The 26,760-nt window shown below is 42.3% G+C and overlaps 1 protein-coding gene across 2 annotated transcripts in view; it reads left to right on the top strand.

Moving 5' to 3' along the window:
- Nucleotides 1-26,760, top strand: part of GABRB3 (gamma-aminobutyric acid type A receptor beta3 subunit) — a 285,112-nt gene that overhangs the window by 215,258 nt on the left and 43,094 nt on the right. For both annotated transcript variants that reach the window (XM_027520813.1, XM_027520812.1), the window contains exons 5-6: nt 17,467-17,549; nt 20,039-20,176. In XM_027520813.1, the coding sequence (XP_027376614.1) occupies nt 17,467-17,549; nt 20,039-20,176 (221 nt within the window). The remainder of the gene's footprint in view (nt 1-17,466; nt 17,550-20,038; nt 20,177-26,760) is intronic.

Raw genomic sequence — 26,760 nt, 5'->3', positions numbered from 1 at the left:
AACCTACAAAAACTAAATCATGAAGAAGTAGAATATCTGAGCAGAACTATAATGTAGTATTTGAGTCAGTAATCAAAGACCTTTTAGCAAATAAGCCCTGTACCAAATGGCTTCACTGACAAATTGTCAGTTCAGTTCAGTCGCTCAGTCCTGTCCGACTCTTTGCAACCCCGTGGACTGCAGCATGCCAGGCCTCCCTGTCCATCAGCAACTCCTCAAGCTTGCTCAACCTCATGTCCATCAAGTCGGTGATGCCATCCAACCATCTCATCCTCTATCGTCCCCTACTCCTCCTGCCCTCAATCTTTCCCAGCATCAGGGTCTTTTCAAATGAGTCAGTTCTTCATATCAGGTGACCGAAGTATTGGAGCTTCAGCATCAGTCCTTCCAATGAATATTCAGGGTTGATTTCCTTTAATATTGACTGATTTGATCTCCTTAGGGGACTCTCAAGAGTCTTCTCTAGCACCATAGTTCAAAAGCATTAATTCTTCAGCACTCAGCTTTCTTTATGGTCCAGATCTCACATCCATACATGACTACTGGAAAAACCATAGCTTTGACTAGATGGACCTTTGTTGGCAAAGTTATGTCTCTGCTTTTTAATATGCTGTCTAGGTTTGTCATAGCTTTTCTTTCAAGGAGCAAGCATCTTTTAATTTTTTTGGCTGCTGTCACCTTCTACAGTGATTTTGGAGCCAAAGAAAATAAAGTCTCTCACTGTTTCCATTGTTTCCCCATCTATTTGCCATGAAGTGATGTACCAGATGCCATGATCTTAGTTTTCTGAATGTTGAGTTTTAAGCCAGCTTTTTCACTCTCCTCTTTCACTTTCGTCAAGAGGATCTTCAGTTCCTCTTCACTTTCTGCCATAAGGGTGGTGTCATCTGCATATCTGAGGTTATTGCTATTTCTCCTGGCAGTCTTGATTCCAGCTTATGCTTCATCCAGCCCAGCATTACATATGATGTATTCTGCATATAAGTTTGGTGAATTCTACCAAACATGTAAAGAAGGATTAACCCCTGTTAAGGTAAAGTTGAACTCTTCCACAAAACTAGAGAGAAAAGAATGCTTCCTTACACATTCTGTGAGGCTGGCATACCCTGATACCAAAACCAAAGATATTACATGAAAAGAAAACCACAGACCAATATCTCCTACAGATATTAATTTAAATCTTCAATAAAACACTAGAAAATTCAGCAGCATATCCTATGAGCAAAGTGGATTTTAACCATGGGATGCAAGGATGGTTCAACATGGGAAGATAACATTAACAAAATAAAGAGTTAGAAAACACATGGTCATCTTCAACTGAAGCAGAAAAAGCACTTGACATAATTTGTTACCTTTTTGTGATAAAAATGCATGAAGAACTAGAACTAGAAGGAAACTTCCTCATGATAATGCCTATATATGAAAAACTAACAATATCCTATTCATTTGTGAATACGTAAAATGTTTCCCCATAAGATGAATAACAAGTCAAGGATTCCTGCTTATGCCATATTTCTTCTTACTGGAAAGTAAGAAGTAAAATTATGTGCAAATGATATAGTCTTTGTAGAGAACCTAAAGATTCCATGCAACAACCCCCCCGCCCCAAGAACTGTTACATCTAAAAAACAAATTTAGTAAAACTGAAAATTTCAAAATCAACATATGAAAAATCAGTTGCAGAGTATGGGGGAGTAGGGAAGAATCTAAGAGTAAGAGTCAGAGTGAGAGGACAGGGAGCTCATGTCCTACCAGGAACACATCAGAAATACCTCTACATGTGGAACAAGTATCGTGCAAAACCAGCTGGAGACTGGAAGAAGGACTCTTGTACAACCAAGACTATAAGAAAGATACACACATAATCAGGTAGGAAGGGAAGAAGAGTAATAAGGTCAGGATCTGTGCCCCTGAGAGGGGACTTCAAGGAAAAAGGACATTACATTGGCAGACACCCACCGTGGAGGGTGAGCAGTTCAAGCCACAGTCCTGGGGCCCTGTGCTGGGGAGACAAGCCCCCTTGGCTGGTTGGAGGACTGCTGGGACTAACAGGAGGGTGATCAGATGCCCAAATCTCACTTGTGAGGAGCTCGCACACTGGCCTGCATCCAGGGCGGGAGTGAAAGAGGTCAACTTCAGTGGCTCCTGTGTTTCCCATGACCAATGTCACATGCCCCAAGTAGTGTGAGCTTTCTTGCTCCACTTTTTCCATATTGCAACATGCACTGTATTTGGGGCAGTCATGACTAGAGAAAGACTCAACCCTTGGATGCAGAAGTGACATAGTCCCAGGGCAGAGCCTGGGTGAGGCAGCAGCCACCATTGTTGGCACTTACTCAGGAAGAGCATCAGAAATAGCCCAGATCTCTGATGATGGCCGCATTACCAGAGCTCACCAGCCCATACACGTCAAGAGTCCACATGGACCTTACCAGCCCTGTGGAGCTGTTCTATAAGAGGATGGAGGTGGCTGAGGCCAGGTCCAGTGACTGATGGTGAGGGACAAAGGGACTGACTCCCCAGGGGCAAAGGTCTTGGTGAAGGAAGAGGTAAAATCATACTCCTAAATAAAAAGAGCCAGGTCAGGTGTGACTCTTGGGGCTTCCACTCCAGTGACCTGGGATCTGACCCGGCCTCTCATAGGGCAGTGGTGACTGTTGCACGGAGGGGGAGCTCCTCCACACACACAGTGCCAGCTCTAGTCCCTGCACCTCTGACCCCACCGCCTACCAAGGTGATAGCTACCAGCACACCCCAAGGAAAAACATGCTCTGCACCCAGCTCAAATCCAGCTCTCCCATCGAAGGCATCACACATACTCATTCTCTATAGGAATGCTTTCACATAAGAACATCCTTTAAGGACTGCAATAGGTAACTGTTTCAACTAAATTCATAAAAGCAGAGAAAGTTAAGCAAAATGAAAAGGCATAGGAAATACTTGCTCTCAATTGAAAGAGCAAGAGAAAACCCCTGAAAAAAGAATGAAGCAGAAATGAACAATTTACCATATAAAAATTCAAAGCATTGATAATAAGATGACTAAGTAATCTAGGGAAAAGAAGAGATAAACACAGTGAAAATTAGTCTCAATTAGAAATGAATAGTTCCACAGCTGAAATAAAAAACAGAAAGGAATGAATAGCAAACTTTTAAGTGGTACAGAAGAAAGCATAAATGATCTGAAATATAGAATAATGGAAATCACCCAGTTAGAGCAATAAAGAGAAACACGTTAAAAACTGATAGCATTTAAAAGATTTCTGAGGTAATATGAAGTATACCAGCATTCACACTATGGGAGTCCCACAAAGAGCAGAGAAGAGATTGAAAATGTGAAATGAAGAAATGATGGCTAAAAGTGATCAAATGTGAAGAAGTAAACAGACATTCAGGTACAGGAAGCACAGAGGACCTCAAACAAGATGAAGCCAAACAGACCCAACATAAAGGCACATAGTACTTAAAATGGCAAAAATTAAACATAAAGCAAGAAGTCTAAGTGCCGCTGGAGAAAAAGAGTTACTTATAAGGGAATGCCCATAAAGCGGTCAGCTAATTTCTCTTCAGAAACTTTGTAGGCCAGAAGGAAGTGGCATGGTATATTCATGCTAAAAAGGAGATCTTGCAACTTGGGATACTCTAGCCAGCAAGATTATCATTTAGAACAGAAAGAGAAATTCTCAAGCAGACAGGCAGAAACTAAAAGAGTTTATCAACACTAAACCTACAGTAAAAGTAACGTGAAAAGTCTTCTCTAAGTTGAAAATAAGTTAGAATCTATAGGAAAGGGAAAATCACATTAGGAAAGGCAATTGTACAGTAAGAACTGAGGATCCACCACTTAAATAGTAGAAACATTAAAAGATGAAAAATTATAAAAGTGTAATTGTATAAGTACAATAAACAGTTAAGGGTTAGACATGAAGATGTAAAATATGACATCAAAAACACAAAATGGGGGAGAGCAGTAAAAAATGTACATATTTCAGAATATGCTTTGACTTAAGTGACTACCTGTTTAAAACAAGTATAGTTTTATCTCAACATATATGAACCCTTTGGTAACCTCAAATCAAAAACCTGCAGTAGATACACAAAAACCAAAAAGAAAGGTACCCATACAACTACTGAAGGAAATGATTAAACCACAAGGAAATAAAAAGAAGAAATGAATAGAGAATAACTAAAAACAGCTAGAAACAAGCAATAAAATAGCAGTAAGTATTATATTAATGCTTTCTTTTTCATAACAACTTTATATGTCAATGGACTAAATGCTCCAATCAAAAGACAGAGTGGGTTATTGGATTTTAAAACAGGTCCCTTTGTATGCTGCCTACAAGAGACTCTCTTCAGAGCTGAAGACACACACACTGAAGGTGAGGGGATGAAAGAAGATATTTCATGCAAATGCAAAGGCCAAGAGAGTAGGGGTAGCAGTACTCAGATCAAACAAAAGTAGGGAATTTTATAATGATAAAGGGATCAATATAAGAATAGACTATTATTGTACAGTTATTAACATATATGGATGCAATTCAGTAGCATCTAGATATATAAAACAAATATTAACAGACATGGAGAAATTGATAAAACACCGTAATAAACCCCACTGATGTCAACGGACAGATCATCCAGAAAGAAATCCGTAAGCCAACAGGGATCTTAAATGACATTATAGACCAGTAGGAGTTAACGATATCTATAGGACATTACATTCCAAAGAGCAGAATATACACTCTTTTCAAATGTACGTGGAAATTTCTCTAAGATAAATCACATACTAGGTCTCCAAAACAAATTTAAGAGGATAGAGATTATTAATATATCAAACATTTTTCCAACCATAGCCTTATGAAACTAGAAATCAGTTTTAGAAAGAAAAATGGGAAAACAACAAGCACATGGAGACAAAAAAAACATGCTGCTACAAAGCCAGTGCATCCACGAACAAGTCCAAGAGGAAATTAGAAAGTACTTTGAGAACTTTTCAGAATCTACAGATGCAGCAAAAGCAGTCTTAACAGAAAAGTTTATAGCAATACAAGAAAAATCTCTAACACCACCTTTAGGAGTTAGTAAAAGAAGATCAAACAAAGCTGAAACTGAGTTGAAGGAAAGAAAAACAATCAAAGAGAAAATAAATAAAATAGTGATTAAAAGAATAGAAAATACCAGTGAAACCAAGAACTGTTTGAAACTATCTTTTTTAGAAGTAAAGAGAAAGAACTGAAATAAATAATTGAAAGATGAGAAATATTAATAACAACCAATACCATGGAGATAAAAAATTGTAAGAAAATATTAAAGAAAATTTTATGCCAACAAATTGGATAGCCTAGAAGAAATAGACAAATGTCTAGAACATACAACCTGCCAAGACTGGATCAGGAAGAAAGAGATAACTTGAACAGACTGATCACTTGAAGTGAAATAGAATTATGGTAATAATTTTAAAAAGCTAGCAAACAAAAGTCCAGGACTGGACAGCTTTACAGGGAAATTCTACCAAACAAATAAAGAACTAATACCTATCCTTCTCATACTCTTCATGGGGTTCTCATAGTCAGAGCAAAGAGTTCTCATGTCAAAGCTATGATGTCCATATAGTCAAAGCTTTGTTTTTTCCAGTAGTCATGTATGGATGTGAGAGTTGGACCATGAAGAAGAAGGCTGAGTGGCTAAAAAATTGATGCTTTTGAACTGTTGCGTTGGAGAAGACTCTTGAGAGTCCCTTGGACTATGAGGAGATCAAACCAGTCAATCCTAAAGGAAATCAGTCCTGAATATTCATTGAAAGGACTGATGCTGAAACTGAAGCTCCAATACTTTGGCCACCTAATGTGAAGAGCTAACTCATTGGAAAAGACCTTGATGCTGGGAAAGATGAAGGCGGGAGGAGAAGGGGACAACAGAGGATGAGATGGTTAGATGGCATCACACAGTCTATGGACATGAGGTTGAGATTGGAAAAGACCCTGATGCTGGGAAAGATTGAAGGTGGGAGGAAAAGGGGACGACAGGATGAGATGGTTGGATGGCATCTCACAATCTATGGACGTGAGGTCGAGCAAGCTCCAGGAGTTGGTGATGGGCAGGGAGGCCTGGTGTGCTGCAGTCCATGGGGTTGCAAAGAGTCGGACAGGACTAAGCAACTGAACTGACTGATGATAACAAAATAGCATTGCATTTGCATAAGAACAGACATCAGCCAATGAAATAAAGTAGAGAGCCCAGAAGTAAACTCTTGTGTATATGTTGAAATGAAATAGGCTTGCATCAGGGGTGCAAGACTATTCAATGAATAAAGGAGTGTGGTTCAACAAATATTGCTGGGGAAACTTGGTATTCATATGTAAAAGAGTAAAGTTGAATGCCTACCTTATACTTTATACCATATATGGAAATAAACTTGAAATGGATCAAAGATGTAAATGTGAGAGCTAAAAGTATAAAATTCTTAGAAGACATAGATAGAGGAAAAGTTTCATGACATGGATTTGGCAATAATTTCTTGGATATGACATGAAAGCACAGGCAATAGAAGAAAAAAATTAGATAAATTGGACTACATCAGAATTAAAGACATGTCTGCACCAAAGAACAGAATTGACAGAGAAAAGGCAGCCTGTAGAATGAGATAAAGTATTTGCAAATCATATAGAAGGGTAGTTAATATCAAGGGAGGGTATATATGTATACCTATGGCTGATTCACGTTGAGGTTTGACAGAAAACAACAAAATTCTATAAAGCAATTATCCTTCAATAAAAAATAAATTAGTGTAAAAAAGAATATATAGAGAACAACAGAAAAGAGATCAGTTCAAAAATTGGCAGAAGACTTGAGTAGACTATTTCTCCAAAGAAGATATACAAATGGCCAATAAGCATGTGAAAAGATGCTTAGTATTATTGGCCACTAAAGTACTGAAAATCAAAACCATGGTGTGATATCACATCCATTCAGTTCAGTTCAGTTCAGTCGCTCAGTCGTGTCTGACTCTTTGTGACCCCATGAATCGCAGCACACCAGGCCTCCCTGTCCATCACCAACTCCCGGAGTTTACTCAGATTCACATCCATCGAGTCAGTGATGCCATCCAGCCATCTCATCCTCTGCCGTCCCCTTCTCCTCCTGCCCTCAATCCCTCCCAGCGTTAGAGTCTTTTCCAATGAGTCAACTCTTCGCATGAGGTGGCCAAAGTGTTGGAGTTTCAGCTTTAGCATCATTCCTTCCAAAGAACACCCAGGGATGATCTCCTTTAGAATGGACTGGTTGCATCTCCTTGCAGTCCAAGGGACTCTCAAGAGTCTTCTCCAACACCACAGTTCAAAAGCATCAGTTCTTTGTGGCTCAGCTTTCTTCACCGTCCAACTCTCACATCCATACATGACCACAGGAAAAACCATAGCCTTGACTAGACAGACCTTTGTTGGCAAAGTAATGTCTCTGCTTTTCAATATGCTATCTAGGTTGGTCATAACTTTCCTTCCAAGGAGTAAGCGTCTTTTGATTTCATGGCTGCAGTCACCATCTGCAGTAATTTTGGAGCCCCAAAAAATAAAGTCTGACACTCTCCACTATTTCCCCATCTATTTGCCATGAAGTGATGGGACCAGATGGCATGATCTTAATTTTCTGAATGTTGAGCTTTAAGCCAACTTTCTCACTCTCCCCTTTCACTTTTATCAAGAGGCTTTTTAGTTCCTCTTCACTTTCTGCCACAAGCGTGCTGTCATCTGCATATCTGAGGTGATTGATATTTCTCCCAGCAATCTTGATTCCAGCTTGTGCTTCTTCCAGCCCAGCGTTTCTCATGATGTACTCTGCATAGAAGGTAAATAAGCAGAGTGATAATATACAGCCTTGACGTACTCCTTTTCCTATTTGGAGCCAGTCTGTTGTTCCATGTCCAGTTCTAACTGTTGCTTCCTGACCTGCATATAGGTTACTCAAGAGTCAGGTCAGGTGGTCTGATATTCCTATCTCTTTCAAATGTACACTAAAAAATGAATATGTTTTATACATACAGTGGAATATTTTCAACCTTTAAAGAGGTTTGGAAATTTGATACATGCTACACCATGAAATCATTATGGTAAGTGAACTAAGCTGAAGACAAAAGAACAAATACTGTGTGATTGCACTTACATGAAATACCTAGTATCAGTAAGAATGAAGTCACCAGGTTACCAGGTCCCCGAGGGAGATTATTGGGGAGTTACTGGGGAGTTAATCAGGAGTTATTGTTTAGTGGGTATAGCGGGTTTTTTTCTTACATGATGAAGAAGTTCTGAATATGGATAGTGCTGATGGTTGCACAGTGATATGAATATAGTTAATGCCACTTATCTGTACTCTTACAAAGTGAGAAAAGGTAGATCTCATGTTAGGCATATTTTACTCTAAAAAAGTATGTTTGTTTCATGTTTAATTCTGTTTTGCTCATTTGAATGCTGTTTGGTTTTGGTTTGTTTAATAAAACTCAGTTGCCTACCGATTTTCTGTCTTGTACCTCTCATCTTCTCTCTGTTTTCAAAGGTTTGTCTTCCTCTGCTTTTAGGAAGGTTTTACAATTGACTCTGTCCTTCCCACTCTGACAGTGGTCCCCAGACAAGCAGCAGTAGCTTCATCTGGCAGACTCAGAACTACAGACCTATCCAGATCTCTTGCTCAAAATCTGCATTTAATAAGATCCCTCAGTGATTTGTGTCATTAAATGACTTGCAACTGTGTCAGTTCTGCTGTCTCTGTGTTCCGTATAGATTTCACTTCAGCACTTGCCCAGAGATTCCTTGCATTCTTTTCTCAGTTTTACATTGTCTACCTATCTCTGTCTTCATCTCAGGATGTTCTTTCCTTATGTCTTCTTGTCTTTGTTTTAAAGAGAATTCATGCTTTTTGACAACCAGACATACATCTTCCCAAGTTTTAAACTTTCATTTTGCATGCTTACATACTTTTCATAGAATATCTCTTTGTTTTATTTGTAATGTTAGTCCTTAGATGGGCCAATCCATGGAGACAAAGTGATTTTTCTAGTGAGACTTTGAATATGGTGACCTTGGCCCCCTTCAGTCTCAGGCTCATATTGGGAGCTTTAGTCCTTAGGATATAAATCTGAAGGTCAGGTTAATGCACTCCCTTTGTTATGTCTAGTCGCCGTTCTTTTTGAGTAAGTCCTCCCCTAGAAATGCTGGTTAACCTACTCTTCCATGGAGTCTTATGCAAGTTATGGGACTTTAAATAGTCATAAATGACACTTTCTGCTCTGGCATGCTTGTTTTCATGCCCTGTGGATATCTGCCTCTATCGGCAATGGCTTTTCTTGGAGGTGATGGGTTGTGTGCCTTTGACTGTGTCCCCCAACCACTTTCAACTAGAGAGTGTGCCCTTTAAAGCTGTGGTGGTGAGTGGGGAAGGGAGGAAGCTGGGTTGGGGGTAGAGAGGGAGGGGAGGGAAAGAAGAGAAGCAGAAGGAGAGGGAAGAGGGGAGAGGAGCTGGGAGGCTGCCTTAGCAGGCAGGGCCAGTCTGTCAGCCTATCTGACTCATGTTTCTCACCCTTTCCAGTGGAACTTACCGTGGTGATGAAGATGTTCTAGAATATGTACCATCCCATACGGTAGCCACCAGCCATAGGTGACTAGGGCTTCCCAGGTGGCACTAGTGGTAAAGAGCCTGCTGACCACTGCAGGAGACTCAAGGGATCCTGGGTCGGGAAGATCCACTGGAGAAGGAAATGGTAACCCACTCCAGTATTCTTACCTGGAGAATCCCATGGACAGAGGAGCTTGGCGGGCTACAATAGGGTCGCAAAGAGTCAGACATAACCAAAGCAACTTAGCATAAACACGTAGGTGACTACTGAACACTTGGAAGGTTGCCAGTGCTTCGAAGGAACTGAATTTTTAATTTGATTTCATTTTAATTAATTTAAAATTTAATTATAAATAGCGAAAGGGGCTTCCCATGTGGCAAAGTGGTAAAGAATCTGCCTGCCAATGCAGGAGAGGCAAGAGATGCGGGTTTGATCCCTGGGTCAGAAAGACACCCTTGAGAGGGAAATGGCAACCCACTCCAGTATTTTTGCCTGGAAAATTCTATGGACAGAGGAGTCTCACAGGGTACATACAGTCCACTGGGTCACAAAGAGTCAGACATGCTCATGAGCATGCACGCACATGTATGTGGCTAGTGGTTATCTTTCTAGATATAAACCCCACATTCATCACCCAGGTGCCATCATTAGATCCAGATGGTTCAGTTCAGTTCAGTTCAGTCATTCAGTCATGTCTGACTCTTTGCAACTCCATGGACTGCAGCATGCTAGGCCTCCCTGCCCATCACCAACTCCCGGAGCCTACCCAAACTCATGTCCATTGAGTCAGTGATGCCATCCAACCATCTCATCCCCTGTTACCCCCTTCTCCTCCTGCCCTCAGTCTTTCCCAGCATCAGGGTCTTTTCCAATGAGTCAGGTCTTTGCATCAGGTGGCCAAAGTATTGGAGTTTCAGCTTTAACATCAGTCCTTCCAATGAACACCTAGGACTGATCTCCTTTAGGATGGACTGGTTGGATCTCCTTGCAGTCCAAGGGACTCTCAAGAGTCTTCAACACCACAGTTCAAAAGCATCAATTCTTCGGTGCTCAGCTTTCTTCATAGTCCAACTCTCACACCCATACATGACCACTGGAGAAACCATAGCCTTGACTAGACGGACCTTTGTTGGCAAAGTAATATCTTTGCTTTTTAATATGCTGTCTAGATTGGTTATAACTTTCCTTCCAAGGGGTAAGTGTCTTTTAATTTCATGGCTGCAATCACCATCTGCAGTGATTTTGGAGACCCCCCAAAATAAAGTCTGCTACTGTTTCCACTGTTTCCCCATCTATTTGCCATGAAGTGATGGGACTGGATGCCAAAAAACGATCTTAGTTTTGTGAATGTTGAGCTTTAAGCCAACTTTTTCACTCTCCTCTTTCACTTTCATCAAAAAGGTTGTGGAGACCCAAAGTCTCAAAGTACTTTTTTGATTCTCTCAAAATATTTTCTCCCTTCCTGTTAGAGAGTTGAACCTTCAGTGTTTTCCTTGAGACTACCTCAGTCATCCACCCTGACATTTCCATTCCTGGCAGGTGCTTGAGGTCCTGACACACACTATTCTTTTGGTTTTCACTTATAGCATTATTGCCAGTTTTGGCCTTTGAGTTGCTTTATCACCATATTGCTTGAAAATCAGGAGACTGTCCGTGTCATTTGCCTGATATGACGACTCATTTTACCAGAATTGATGTTCATACAACAATAGTGGATTTATGCTGAAATCTAGAAGTAAATGCTCTTGTTATAGGAAAATGCTATCTACTAAGGGCTTTGTAGTTTTATGGCACCCCGGAGAAGTATCAGGTTATGAGGCCTATTTATTTATAAGATAATTTATGCTTTGCTAATTGTGTAGTTACTTGTGTTGTATCTGTTATCTATGATGGCCACAGTGTTGCTGCGTTACAAACAGCTAGAAAGCCTATTTTCTAATGATAATAAGTGCACATTGCTTGTGTGTCTGGGTGGTTAATCAGCATCTCTGTGGATTCTGGCTGGTTTCCCCACAGACCCAGGGATGGATGGTCTCTGTTCCCTATGTCAATAGTCCTCCTAGATCCAGCAGACTCGTTTGAATGTGGCTTTTTCACAGCAGAGGCAGAAGCACAAATGTCTCTTGGAGGCTAAGCTTGGAACTGTCGGTCCACACATTCTGTCAGACAGAGCAGGGCACAAAATTGACCCATATTGTTTGAAAATCAGGGCCACAAAGTCGTCCAGGAGTGGGGAGACAGTTCTTCTTTAGTGAGAAGAATTGCAAATGACATGGCAAAGAGAGTAGGTACTGGGAAGGGTAAAGGAATGGGGCTGCCACCACGTTCAACTTACTGCAACGATTTCCCCAGCAACATACTCAACGAGTCTGTATAGCAAAGGCATTTGGACATTTCTGAGAATTTATCTTCATATGTTTATTATCAAGTAAAAATGGGGACAACTTCAGTGTTGGCTATGTTCTGTGCCTCCTCCACAATGAGTAATAAGCACTTGCTTTAGAAGGATGCTCAGTTCACTTCAGTCGCTCAGTCATGTCCAAGTCTTTGCAACCCCATGGACTGCAGCACACCAGGCTTCCCTGTCCATCACCAACTCCCGGAGCTTACTCAAACTCAGGTCCGTTGAGTCAGTGATGCCATCCAACCATCTCATCCTCTGTCCTCCCCTTCTCCTCCTGCCCTCAATCTTTCCCAGCATCACTGTCTTTACCAATGAGTCAGTTCTTCACATCAGGTGGCCAAAGTATTGGAGTTTCAGGTTCAGCAACCTGAGAAGGATGCTCAGTTGATCTGAATTATATGATTAGGTCCTTTAACCTAGCATTTGAATTTATATTCTTGGAAAAATGATTGATGTCTCCACTGCCTGGTACTCCTGGAGTCAATACAGAATTGGAGATAAGTGTGAGTTACATGGGAGTAGTTGTAGAAGGCTAAATGGCTACCCATAAGGCAGTGCCCCGAGTTTGCAGCTGTTCTCTGGCCATAAGTAGCAACCATTGCCAAACTTCTCAGACATTTGAGCATCCCCAGTGCAAGTGTTCTTGCCTGGAGAATGAGAATCCCAGGGATGGCGGAGTCTGGTGGGCTGCCATCTGTGGGGTCGCACAGAGTCGGACACAACTGAAGCGACTTAGCAGCAGCAACAGTGCAAGCCAGGAATTACTCAGGAGGTACTACTAACTTGCTCCTGGTCCTGTTTAACAGGATTTTAATTCAGAGGCCATGACCTCAACAATGGCAGCATTTTGCTGTGATCCTCATGGGCATGGAAGCTGAAAAACTCACAAGCATGAAAATCAGCCTGTTGAGGATTTATTCTGCACCTGAACGATTCACAGACACCACCAGTCTATCAGCACATGGAGTATCACCCAAGGATCTTGACCAGTGAGCCCAGGGAGCCTCTCAGAGTGTCAGTAAAAGTGCAAGGCCAGAGCTCCTACTGGGAGTGCTTGCAAGAGGGTGAGTGTCCCCTCTGGCTCTGAGATTTAGGGGATTGAAACCAAGAAGGGCGTTTTCCTTGAGTTCTGCTCTGCCTGTTACTCCTGGTTCCCATATTTTCTAAGTCATTTTTGCTCAATGAACATCTACAGGACACCTGCTGTTTGCCTGTGGCTGATGTTCTAAAGACTGATGGCTCCAGGGGACCAAGCTCTTCTCCAGGTCCATCTAAGGATGAGCAAGGGACCTGCAAGTCAACAAATGGAAGGACACTCTAAGTATAAACGGTCCCAAGTGTAATGACAACACTAAAATGGGTGGTGAGAGGAGGACAGCAGAACTGAAATACTTTAGTTCTGCAAGTCCTCTGAGAAAGCTAGTCAAGGACATTTAACCTCTATTCTATCTGGTGTTAACCATGAATGTAAATTATCCATGCAAGCAGGGAGGAGAGTGTGTGTATTGCCCCATGATTCACTGTAGGTGTGGGTCCCAGAGTCCCCCTTTTCCAGCAAGGACAGGGAGCACTTGGCCAAAGAGCTGGCATTTCAGGTAAGTGTTGGTGGTGATAGTGGATGTGTGTGACCAGCCAAGAGCAGTATTTTCACCACAGCCTCTCCAGTGGCCTGTGGAGAAATCTGTGTTTGTGCAGACTGACAAACTCTTCATGACATGAAGAGGTTGCATCTGCCCTTATTATACTTTTTAATTGTTGGGATTTTAACGATGGAAGTGCTGACACCAAAGTACATCTCATAAGCTTGATATAATTGATAAAGTAAGAACTTTTTGACCTGCTAAAAGCTGTTCTTCCCAGAAGTAGTTTCTAGACAGTGTCCAAAGATGGCAGATGTTCCATTATAGATTTTAAACTTGCTGAGATGATGCTTCCCTTACAAAGTACACAATTATTGACTGCTAAACATATCTTTAGGGATATATCACTTACACAGGACTACCTACTAAACTGTACCATATTCCACAGTGGGCAAAATACCACTGCTGTTACTGCAGGTGTAGCATTAAAATATTTATTTTCTCCCTTTACATATTATATTTCCAACTTGTCACATATATGAGATATATACATGGATACAATTTCTGTGTGTGTATATTTCAGTGATCATATATATCATAAATATGTACATATGACATTTTTTATACCATACTTGCTCTTCTTTGAAAAAAAGAAGTAGGCTTTTAAAAGTTGAATATATTTTGTAATTTAAGGCAGGCGAGATATCAAGGACATAGATGAGTGAATATAGGTTTCAGGCTGGCCAGATCTGAGTGCCACACATGCCTTCAGGAGCATTGTATGTGACCAACATCCTTACTCTTGCCACACCTTGGTTTGCTCATCTTCAAAATGGGAAGAAGAAGAATACCTCTACAATGTGGTTGTTGTGAGATGGAATGCATGAGTACTCAAGTGCTGAGCCCGGACCTGGGCACAAACCAAGCTCTCAGCCAGCCTTATGTAAAGTGCAGATGTGATTGCATGCTATGACGGAAAAAAAAAAGGATCTACTGGAGAGAAATCTTCACCCAATATGTCTTATTGACTTCACCACTATTTCTTAGAAACAGGAGTGGAATTCTCAGCTTTCAGATGGAAGTGGAACTAGTTGTTGGTTAAGGTCACTTCTCAGGACAAATAAAATTGATTAGGAAAAATATGAAATGCATGTGCCTCTGTGCGCAGGCACACACGCTTGCATGTCAGGGATTACGCAACTGGAGCTTGAACACTACTGGGGCTTCCCTGCCTTCGGTCCATCTTCATTAACTAGGCTTGAGTTCTCAGTTCTGTAGACTATGAAATTCCCTCCTATGGCTTCTGCAAAGTCCCTGGGGTACAAAATTTGGTCCTTTCACTCCAAAAGTCCAATCTCCAAACCTGTTATGAGTTTAGTCAACGTGGTTGATGGTGTGGAGGCTCTGGCTTGCTCTGCCTTTCTTGGTCTCTCTATTCCCCTGTTTCTTTTTTTCTTGCCTTCCTGTCTCAATGGCGTAAAGACCTCTTTCTTCCACTGTGTCGTGAATAGGCTCTCATGACTTAACTTTCCACCACAAGAGGGTTTTCTGTGTATTTCTTCCATAGGAGGAAGAGTAGTGCATAGATGTTTATACCTTATTGCCCAAGTCCGCAGGACTCCATATGATAGTCAGTATGACACCAGAAGAAGAAGACAGGACAGCAGCTGTACTGAGGATACTCAGCAATTCTACTAGCTTCATGATTCCCATTTCCAGTGACTCCTGTGAAATACTCTACATAAGTCACAATACATGTGAGCCCCTACACAATTTGTGTGTGTGTGCGCGTGTGCTTGTGTGTGTGCATGTGTTTTAATGATGATAATTGGGAACAAAAAAGGAAAAGAAACAAAAATGGTAATCTCGGTTATTGACTCATGAAGTGAATAGGTACTTAAACATGTAGGAAAGTTTTAAAATTTGAGAATTTTTAATAGAGATCTTTTACTCCTCTTTACAAAAATTTGTAATTTTAACAGAACTTTATTCTAATTTTGCCTTATAGGCATCTTGCATGGATGTCGGGTTGACAGCCTGCCATAAAACATGTCAGAATTTCAAAGTGTGAGGCTTGTTCCTCAGTTGGCTAGGAAGTCAGATGCTATAGAAAAATATACCAAAGAGCTATTTGTTGACTTTGGATAGAATGTAATCCACTCTTTGGAATGATGATTGGAAGTGTTATGACATTTGGAAAGGACATACTTTCACCATTGGTGTGGATCTTACAGCATATGTCTGCACGGCACTTGCATGCTATTTGTAGAGCAAAAAATAGCATTGACCCATCATTGCCAAATAGATTGATATTTTCCCTCACTGTACTGCTCAGCCGTTGGAAATTAGAATTTTCCTCAACCTGCTGCTTAACCCAGTGCTAACAGAAGGACATGCTTTACTCTGTTCCTTTGGCACCTGAGACAATCCTAACATAATTGGCACGTGCCTGGTGTCTGACAGGTGTTTTGCATCAGAACTTGCTCATGTTGCCTAAATGGTAGAAGGTTTATTGTGAATGATGTTCACATGGAAGTCTGTCCAGAGAAAGCTCAAACTAGGCTTTGGGAAAGGTGCACCTTAAAATGTCTGGAAGTTCAGTATAACTCTAGGGAACTCAGGAGAAGAGATCCCTAGAGTTCTTCCTGCTTAAGATTCTCCATTGAGTGAGCATAGCCCAGGCTTCCATTTCCACAGCTTCCACATCAGCTCTGAGATACTGCTCCCTGAGATGTGCTGTGCATGTCCCACAATGCTGTGTGCTGTGGCCCAGCCTTAGTGCTGCTATCTCCTTATCGACTCTCTGCACTGTCTCCACCTCTGTTATGCTTTCTTATGCCTGACTCTCCAGTTCAAAAATGGCATCATGAACCTCTAATTCATGAACTTGCAAATTCAGCTCTATTCTCATCTTTAATTCATCTCCATGAAAGGAAATTCCTTTAGCTCTGTTTTGCCTTTTGCCAAGCTGCATCCTAGACTCTTGGTCAACTCATTATTGGCTGTCCTTGAATCAGGGACCTAGCCCAGTATGGTAAGCTGGGACTGTGGTGCAGAAGGGCTGGGAATTCTAGGAAGAGAATAAAACATGGTAGCCTAATCATTGCATTTTCAACAGAGGCTTTGAGTAGGTTGGTTTCTCTAAAATGAGGCTTTTGGCAGAGTAGGAAATGAACTTAATGTTTTTGATCTTCATGTACAGTGGGTTTAACCATTGCCCAGTAGAGGCTTAACTATCCTTAGGTCACAATATAAATCCTTTCTATGGCTGCAGCTGACCTCAAGAGATACTAACCCCTCAGTTTTGATTCATAATCAATAATGTGGAAGCCAAATATTCTCTTTGAAAAGATAGATGATCTTGTGGTGAAAAGGCCTGGAATATTATTAGTCCAACAGACAACTGTAATAAAATAGAATCAAGTAGTTTGGCTCAGAGTTCCAAGGTGCAGCCTGTGGACTGGGAGCTACATGAATATTTCACACTGAAAGCCAAAGAATTCAGTTTTAATCTAAATCAAGGGTGTTAACCACCAGGTATATTTTCTCTGTGCAATAGAAGTTAGAGTGTCACTAGACAAGGAGACAGAATAAAAATGGAAGGTAAGTGCTTCCTAAGAAGCCCCTTTCTCTGCCCCTGATTATCCAAAGTTAACAAGATAAAATTTTATAATTATATATATGTTGCTTTTTTTGGATAAAGCAGGCCTGCAGTATCATGAAATATATCATGTATATCATGTATGTATATCATGGAATGTATTTAATCAGGTATGCTTTGAGGAAAGGGGTCCTACCTGCTGATTACTCAGTGTTTGTCTAGAAGCAGTTTTCCTGCTGTATTTCTCATCCCATCTACCCTTACTCTGTGTGTTTCAGAATCACGACGACCGCAGCATGCATGATGGACCTGAGAAGATACCCCTTGGATGAGCAGAACTGCACCCTGGAGATTGAAAGCTGTGTGTATCTGTATTTCTTTTTCATGCACTTTGTGTTTTAGGCCTTCTTATCTTTATTTGGCAAGGCATATATAATTTTTTATGATGTAATTTTTAACTGTCTTAAAGATCAGAGGTTTAATCCTCCACTCTGCAAATTTTACTTTCATGATAGAGAGAGGGCAAGAGAGAGAGACAGAGAGAGGCTCAGTATAAAGAGTTCTCCAGTCTAATTTGACTAAGAGTCTGTCTGCTGTGCTGAAATAAAATAAGACAAATGCTCTCCATCTCAGTCTCTTCAGTGAGAAGAAAATGAACTCTGAGAGGTGGTGTCTCACAATGTGCTTCATCATGTACAAGTTGCTGTACTCCTGGGACCCTCTGCAGTTGGAGTAAACCTCATTTCGCATTAGGAGCTCAGCTTTACAAGCCAGCTATTTCTACATCTTGGCAATTTTCTTCAATTTGAAGAGTATTCAGATGCCTTATTGATAATTCAGTGTTGAGTAGCACTTCTCGTATGAGGGGAAGAGCTGCATCCACATAGTCTAAGAAACAGATGTCCTGCTCCCTGACCTGACCCCTGGCATATCCATATATGGCTGCTGCCACTGTGTCTTCTCCTGGCCCACTGTAGATCAGTTTATCAGCCTCAGGTGAATTTAGGTTGTCAGCATTTGTATTGAATTTTGGGGGATGGCAAGCGACTAACTTTGCCATGCGTTTATTGCGTGTATGGTGAGAAGTGAATGTCTTAGTGGATGAACACGCTGAGGAGCTGCACTGGAGGCAGACTGGTGTTTACACCTCTCCATGTGCCCCTTGCTTCCACACAACACGACGGCCATGATTTCTGAGAGCTGTGCTTTCAGAAGGTGAAGGATGGAGGCATAGGATATTTAGCATGAAGACTTCAGGGAAAGATGATGTTGAAGGGCTGATAGTTGAAGGGCTACTTTAGGAAGTTAAGTAGATTCTGTATGGTCAGAGGACACAACTCCAAGGAGCTGAAAGTTTCAGGAAGGCCAATTTGGATCTAAGTGAGGGAGCAGATCCTGTTCAACTGGGAACCATAATGAGTGGCCTTGGAGACTGTAGATTCTGTTACCACAATCTTTAATTGAAGTGGAGGATGGGCAGGAAGGTCCTTTTTAAAGCAATTGAACAGAAGAGGGATTCTCCCAATTTTCTGGTGACCTGACTACACACGTGTTATTAAAGTCAAGATGCAAATGTATGGAAGAGTGGGCCACTTGAAGATTTGGATGTACCCTCAGAGGGCGTGTAAGCTCTGCACACAGCATGCTGGTCTGAACCACAGCCGGAAGGCTAGAGAGGCTGGACTGTGTGTGCAGGGGAGGGGGCCTGCACTTACAACACACAGAGGGGTCAGCCTTGTGGATTCTTGGGATCCTTGTAAGGACTTTGGACTTGTTCCGCTAATTGCATTGGGAAACATTTGAGGGCTTTAAGCAGAAGAGTGACTTGATGAGATCTGTGCTTTATTAGTGATCGCCATGGCCACTGGGTGAGAATGGAGTGCCATGCAGTCAGAGGGGAGGGTGGGGACAGAAGGTGTGCCCACCGTAATCCCGAAGGGATGACAGCAGATGGACCAGGGAGCCAGCAGGGACTGTGGGGGCAGTCATCCCCACAGCTTTGGTCTGTTTGTATAATGTCAGATATTTAGCGTCTGCCTCGTATTATATGTTCAAATAAAAAAAAAGTTTTTATATTCATAGGGTATTTTTCTACAGGTGTGATTTTTAATTGACTTTACCACTAAAGTTGACCCAATTCTTTAGAAGACTCCTGAGTGCTGCAAATAACATCAGATACTGTTTTCCTATTTAGTCATTCTCAAGAAGCATTGATTGATTACTGAGTGAGCATGAGACCGTGCCAAGAGCTGGTTTTGAAGCTATAATCTGGCTAATAACCATTCGTCTTTCTGCTGAGAGCACTGCTCAAATCTCTAAGGGCCAAGAGAGTCCCCACAAAAGGCATTTCTAAGGTTGGCCAAACTCATGGCCAGGAGCACCTCATGACACCATCCAAAATTGCCCGGCAGTTATGAAACATTGATTTGGCAAGTCCACCCTCAGTGTTCTAACTTTTTCATAGTTGAGAGAGCTGCCTTTCCAGAATTCTTTAGAATTTTACTTTTTCTTCCAACCATCTTATTCAGTGCTGTGAATATGTTTTTACTTCACATTTCTGTGCAAAGTCCAGGTCAGCCCCACAATTAGGCTTTCCAAACAGAACTTTGGTCAGAATACTCAGCCTCTCCAGTGTCTCTGCTTTTCAACATCATCCTGGTCCAAATCAGACAGCAAAGGTAACACAAGAATATCCAAAAGTTAGTTCTTCTAATGATAATGCATAGACAAGCACATCAACAAATTTCCTTCACACATGGGCAAGCTGTTACTTCCATTTTAGTAGTGTCAGTTTCTTTAGACAAAATGATGCTTCATTTCTGCCCTGTCCCTGCTTCTGTCTCCTGGCAGATGGCTACACCACAGATGACATCGAGTTTTACTGGCGCGGGGGCGATAAGGCTGTGACTGGCGTGGAGAGGATTGAGCTCCCACAGTTCTCCATTGTGGAGCATCGTCTGGTCTCCAGGAATGTCGTCTTTGCCACAGGTGAGTCTTGTGTCCCCTCGTGCTCTCTGGAGGGATAGTGGCTGCCTGGGCCATGTTGCTGTCATTGTGAAATACCCTGCTGCTGATTCCAGTGCTTGGTCCCCCCAAAAAGGACCATCATCAGTCACTCATCATCTTCTGTACCCCTTTCACTGCATCTAGAAGGAATGGATAAGCTCTGATGGGTAGGAAGGAGCAGCTGACCAGGAGATGCTCTCTGTGCTTATTGAGAAGCTAAAAGACTGAGGTTGAATTTAACCAACCATTGTTTGATATGCTGTCTAGGTTGTACTTTGCCAACAAAGGTTCGTCTAGTCAAGGCTATGGTTTTTCCTATGGTCATGTATGGATGTGAGAGTTGGACTGTGAGGAAGGCTGAGCACCGAAGAATTGATGCTTTTGAACTGTGGTGTTGGAGAAGACTCTTGAGAGTCCCTTGGACTGCAAGGAGATCCAACCAGTCCATTCTGAAGGAGATCAGCCCTGGGATTTCTTTGGAAGGAATGATGCTAAAGCTGAAACTCCAGTACTTTGGCCACCTCATGCAAAGAGTTGACTCATTGGAAAAGACTCTGATGCTGGGAGGGATTGGGGGCAAGAGGAGAAGGGGACGACAGAGGATGAGATGGCTGGATGGCATCACTGACTCGATGGACATGAGTCTGAGTGAACTCCGGGAGTTGGTGATGGACAGGGAGGCCTGGCGTGCTGCGATTCATGGGGTTGGAAAGAGTTGGACGCGACTGAGTGACTGACCTGATCTGATTATTTGATAACATAAGCAGCTTTCTCTCTGGGCAGACAAGAGGCCACTGATAGCCTTGGAGGCAGGAAGGAAGGGGAGGGAGGAAGACCTGAGGAGGCAAGTGCTGTGCTTTCCACAGTAAGAGACCTTCTCCCCTCTTCTGGGCTGGCAGTCGGCCCCGGTTCCAGGATGAGTCCCTGCCATTAGTGATGCCTCTTCAGACACAGTCATCTGCTCCTGCTGTCATCTGGGAAGCCGTCCCACCCTGGGTTTCACTGTCATCTTTGTTTCAGCTGTCCGAAGACTAAGAAGTCTGTGCTTGCTGAGTTTTTTTTTTAAACTTCCATTCGTATCTCTTACAGTGGGTGGTGCTTTCTCAGTGTTCTTGCTAAAGGCTGTGTTGTAGCTGAGAGGATAAACGAAAGTCCTCTGTAAACTGAAGGGTATCCTAAAGGCCACAAACTCTGGATGGAGGATTCTCAGTGAGGGCAGAGCTGGGACCTCCCATCTTAGCTTTTTCCTGACCACGCAGCTTAAACCACACCAAGTGGAAAGTGGTTAGCCCTGGTCCTATATTGGCATTCATGTAGCCCATGGCCTGCACTCTGCCTGTGGGCTCTAGCCTGAGTGCCTGGGACTCACAGGTGCCTGTCTCCCTTAACCTGGCCACCTTCTACTCACTCTTCGGCTTAATCAAGATGCTCTGCCTCTGTGAAGCCTTCGGCCTCTGCTCTGCCCACATGCTGTCTCCCAGGCGGGCTTAGGTGAGGGCTCTACACCCCGGCAGTGCTGCGCTAACCCTGTAGGAGGGGCCTGGCCTGGGCACAGCTGACCATGCTCCATGCCCCCTCCTCGTGGGATGCCTGCTATGCCACAGACATGCAGCCAGTCTTCACAGGGCCAGCTTCCCTCCTCTCTACCTAGCCTCACAGACGAAGGAATGTGCAAGTAGACAGATGCCTGAATGTTTAAGCTCTGTCTTCATGCACTGCTACCTTCTCCTGTTTCTTAAGGCGTCCTGCAAACGTGCCTACAGTCTCTAAAGAAGACACATGGAGGTCCTCACCTTGGATGGATGGGAAGGCCGAAAGGCACATGGGCTTATCATTAAGGAGTAGTTTCCACAACCAAGAAAATTGCCCTGTGATGTATTGCAGAAAATGATTTATTGCTTTTAAAACTGGGTTTCAAACTGTTCCATGCTCCAAGTGATGTGAGCAGCACTCTGCTCAGAACTCAGGGGTAGTCTTGTCTCAGTGTAGGAGTCCTGCCCATGCCTGTCTTTGTCAGACGATTGCAGATAGGGCTGTTCAGGCACTGCCAAGAGGCCCTTTTATTGCATTTCCATGCAACCTTCTTAAAAGCCTGATGAGGCATCTGTGGAGGGTGGGTGCTTCCACGTGGAAGTGCAACCATGAATCCTTTTGCTTAAAAGCACTTGGGGACACATTTTTCTAGGTGCAATCTGCCTTTCTTTTAAGTAGGTGTATGGCAGAAGGTATCCTAAACATATCTGGAGATGGTACACACTGCAGAAATGGGGGCACATACGTAAACTCGTGATGCTGAGAGTGAGCCTGCCCTCAGAACGTGCTGTTTAGTCCTCTTCTGTTCTTGATGACTTTCTGCATTCACAGGATGTTGCCGGGGGCTCACCATCAGTTAATCAATATCAGTTCTCTCATCCTTCAAAACGCCTGCATTTTAAAACTATTCTAATTTGCTTACTTATGTAGAAATGTCATAGGCCACATTGTTACAAAACTATTTCAAAATTAAATATTATACCAATTATTTCCTTTCCATAAGTCTTCTGAATTAATGAGATTTCGATCAGTCAACTGGATTGAAGGACTCTCAAGCCTGAAAGAGAATTCTAGGAAAAGGGATTAGGAAAGACCCAATGCTCTGGCTTCCCTTGTGGCTCAGATGGTAGAGAATCCATCTGCATTGCAGGAGACTCAGGTTTGATCCTTAGGTCAGGAAGATCCTCTGGAGAAAGGAACGGCAACCCACTCCAATATTCTTGCCTGGAGAATCCCATGGACAGAGGAGCCTGGCAGGCTACAGTCCATGGGGTCACAGATAGCTGGATGCACTAACACTTCCACTTTCACTTTCAATGCCCTGGAGTTTTCTAGAGACGCCCCTTCTCAGGGTCTTGAGGGCAAAATTCCGAGCCTCACCCACCTCTCCCTCCTGTCTCTTTGAGGATCTTGTAGACAGCTCCTTGCCATGGTTTCCCAAGGGGTACAGTCCTAATCCATCTCCTGAGTAACATGGGTTGCAGGCTGCAGGGCAGGACAGACATGAATATTCACTGCACAGAGTCATGAATATTCACTCAACAGCTGGCATAAACAAAGCCTGGGGCTGAAGCCTGGGTCCGAGAGGGAACAGGGTGGGACTGGTCCAGTGGGACTGCTCACAGCCAGCAAGCATTCAGCAGCGTGCCCTGGACAGCATCAGGTAGCCTCTTACCTAGAGGGGCGTTTAGCGGGGATTAAGCCACAGTAAGAGAGCTCCTGTTCAAAAGACAGTACGTAAAAGGTTTAAAAACTCAGACCCTGGAGCCAGAATTGCCAGAGCTTAAGTATAGACTCTGGAACTTTCTAGCAAGGTGACCTGCCGCAGGCGATCTCTAGGGGAAAAAACGAAGATATTCATGATATATATTTGATAAAATTGTAGAGAATTACATGAGTTTGCATAAATAAAAAGCCTAGAATAGTGTGTGATCCATGGTGAACACTGATTGTTCTATGCTGTGCTTAGTTGCTCAGTTGTGTCCGACTCTTTGCAACCCCATGGACTGCAACCCACTGGCCTCCTCTGTCCATGGGGACTCTCCAGGCAAGAATACTGGAGTGGGTTGCCATGCCCTCCTCCAGGGGATCTTCCCAACCCAGGGATCAAACCCAGGTCTCCTGTATTGCAGGTTGATTTTTTACTGACTGATCCACCAGGGAATCCCTGATTAGCTTTCATCAATTAAATTGTGTGGGTCCAGAAAATAGATACTCTTGCAGTTGCCCAGAGCTTTAAATATTAGAAAATGTATGACATTATTCTCCTGAATTATTGAAAATTATGTAACTGACTCCTAATTGTTATCTGAGGGTTTCTTGAGAATAGCACTTGTTTGGGGTTCATATCTGTATCCCTAATACATATTCCAGCATCTAACCGACTCAATAGTTTGAAAATGGAATGGTTATAGAATTATGAGAGGACATTTCACGGTCATTACTAACTATGTAGTCATCCCTAATTAAATGGATCATTTCTGCAAAACAGATACTATATAAATTAATAGCATTATATTTTCAAATATTTAATGTATTAAAATATAATTTTAAAGAGAAAAATCCCCATAATACCTCATTGTACTTGGGGAGGAAATTAAGTATATCTCTGTCCAGAAGGAAGGAGCTTTGTGGCCATGAGTGCATTTTTAAAGACAACAAAGAAATAACTGAGTTCATCTCAACAAATAATTATTCAGTTTCTGCCATGATTCAGCATACAGGTTTTGGAAAAAATATTTGATCCTCTTATAACTCAAAGAAAATGAAGTAAGACTTTATTACTCACTCTGACGTCTATCCAAGTCTTTAAAGATCTTAATGATCTGGATAAACACGATGGTGTGGGCACTCACCTAGAGCCAGACATCCTGAAGTGTGAAGTCAAGTGGGCTTTAGGAAGCATCACTATGAACAAAGCTACTGAAGGTGATGGAATTCCAGCTGAGCTATTTCAAATCCTAAAAGATGATGCTGTTAAAGTGTGGCACTCAACTTGCCAGCAAATTTGGAAAACTCAACAGTGGCCACAAGATGGAAAAGGTCAGTTTGCATTCCAATCCCAAAGAAGAACAATGTCAAAGAATGTTCAAACCACCACACAATTGCACTCATCTCACACGCTAGCAAAGTAATGCTCAAAATCCTTCAAGCTAGGCTTAAACAGTATGTGAATAAGAATTTCCAGATGTTCAATTGGGTTTAGAAAAGGCAGAGATCAAATTGTCAACATACTTTGGATCATAGAAAAAGCTAAAGAATTCTAGAAAAATATCTACTTCTGCTCCATTGACTATGCTAAAGCCTTTGACTATGTGGATCACAACAAACTGTGGAAGACTCTTAAAGAGATGGAAATACCAGATCGCCTTACCTGCCTCCTGTTAAACTGTTTGCAGGTCAAGAAGCAACAATTAGAACTGGACATGGAACAACAGACTGGTTCCATATTGGGAAAGGAGTACTTCAAGTCACCCTCTGTATTGTCACCCTGCTTATTTAACTTCATGTGAAATACAGGGCTGGATGAAGCATAAGCTGGAATCAAGAGTGCTGGGAGAAATATTAATAACCTCAGATTAACACTATGCTTATGGCAGAAAGTGAAGAGGAATTAAAGAGCTTCTTGATGAGGGTGAAAGAAGAGAATGAAAAAGCTGGCTTGAAACTCAACATTCAAAAAACTAAGATCATGGCATCCAGTCCCATTCAGTTCAGTTCAGTTCAGTTGCTCAATGGTGTCCGACTCTTTGCAACCCCATGAATTGCAGCACGCCAGGCCTCCCTGTCCATCACCAACTCCCGGAGTTCACTCAAACTCACATCCACCGAGTCGGTGATGCCATCCAGCCATCTCATCCTCTGTCATCCCCTTCTCCTCCTGCCCTCAGTCTTTCCCAGCATCAGGGTCTTTTCAAATGAGTCAAGTCTTCGCATGAGGTGGTCAAAGTATTGGAGTTTCAGCTTTAGCATCATTCCTTCCAAAGAAATCCCAGGGTTGATCTCCTTCAGAATGGACTGGTTGGATCTCCTTGCAGTCCAAGGGACTCTCAAGAGTCTTCTCCAACACCACGTTCAAAACCATCAATTCCTCGGTGCTCAGCTTTCTTCACAGTCCAACCCTCACATCCATACATGACTACTGGAAAAACCATAGCCTTGACTAGACAGACCTTTGTTGGCAAAGTAATGTCTCTGCTTTTGAATATGCTATCTAGGTTGGTCATAACTTTCCTTCCAAGGAGTAAGCATCTTCTAATTTCATGGCAAATAGATGGGGAAAAATGGAAACAGTGACAGACTTTATTTTCTTGGGCTCCAAAATCACTTTGGATGGTGAATGCAGCCATGAAATTACAAAACACTTGTAATTTGTAAGACTGAGTGCCAAAGAATTGATGCTTTTGAACTGTGGTGTTGGAGAAGACTCTTGGGAGTCCCTTGGACTGCAAGGATATCAAACCAGTCATTTCTAAAGGAAAACAGTCCTGAATATTCATGGGAAGGACTGATGTTAAAGTTGAAGCTCCAATCCTTTGGCCACCTGAGGCAAAGAAGTGACTCATTGGAAAAGACTCTGATGCTGGGAAAGATTGAAGGCAGGAGAAGAAGGGGAAGACAGAGGATGAGATGTTTGGATGGCATCAGCGACTCAATGGGCATGAGTTTGAGCAAGCTCCGGGAGATAGTGAAGGACAGGGAAGCCTGGTGTGCTCCAGTCCATGCAGTTGCAAAGAGTCGGACAGAACTGAGTGACTAAACCACAGCAACTGACTTCTAACCATAACAGTGGCATGTCCCAGGGAGACTGGTACATGGTAATTACGTTAGCCCAAATTAAAGCATAGGAAAGCTGATGCTCAAGAATGTTAATGGTTTTACCAAATTTACATAGTAAAGCTAGAAAGGACAGAAATTAATCCACAAGGTTCCTGACAGGAAATTCTGAATCTCTTTGACAAAGATTTTAAAAGCTAGTTTTTTTAAGCATTATTTAAATGATTATTTTCCACCCTTTTGTATATTAATGTTAT

Source organism: Bos indicus x Bos taurus, chromosome 21 (genome assembly GCF_003369695.1).
Source record: "Bos indicus x Bos taurus breed Angus x Brahman F1 hybrid chromosome 21, Bos_hybrid_MaternalHap_v2.0, whole genome shotgun sequence".
In the NCBI taxonomy this organism is placed as follows: Eukaryota; Metazoa; Chordata; class Mammalia; order Artiodactyla; family Bovidae; genus Bos; species Bos indicus x Bos taurus.
The sequence above is the reverse complement of the archived record's forward strand: the minus strand, read 5'-3'. Positions and strand labels throughout refer to the sequence as shown.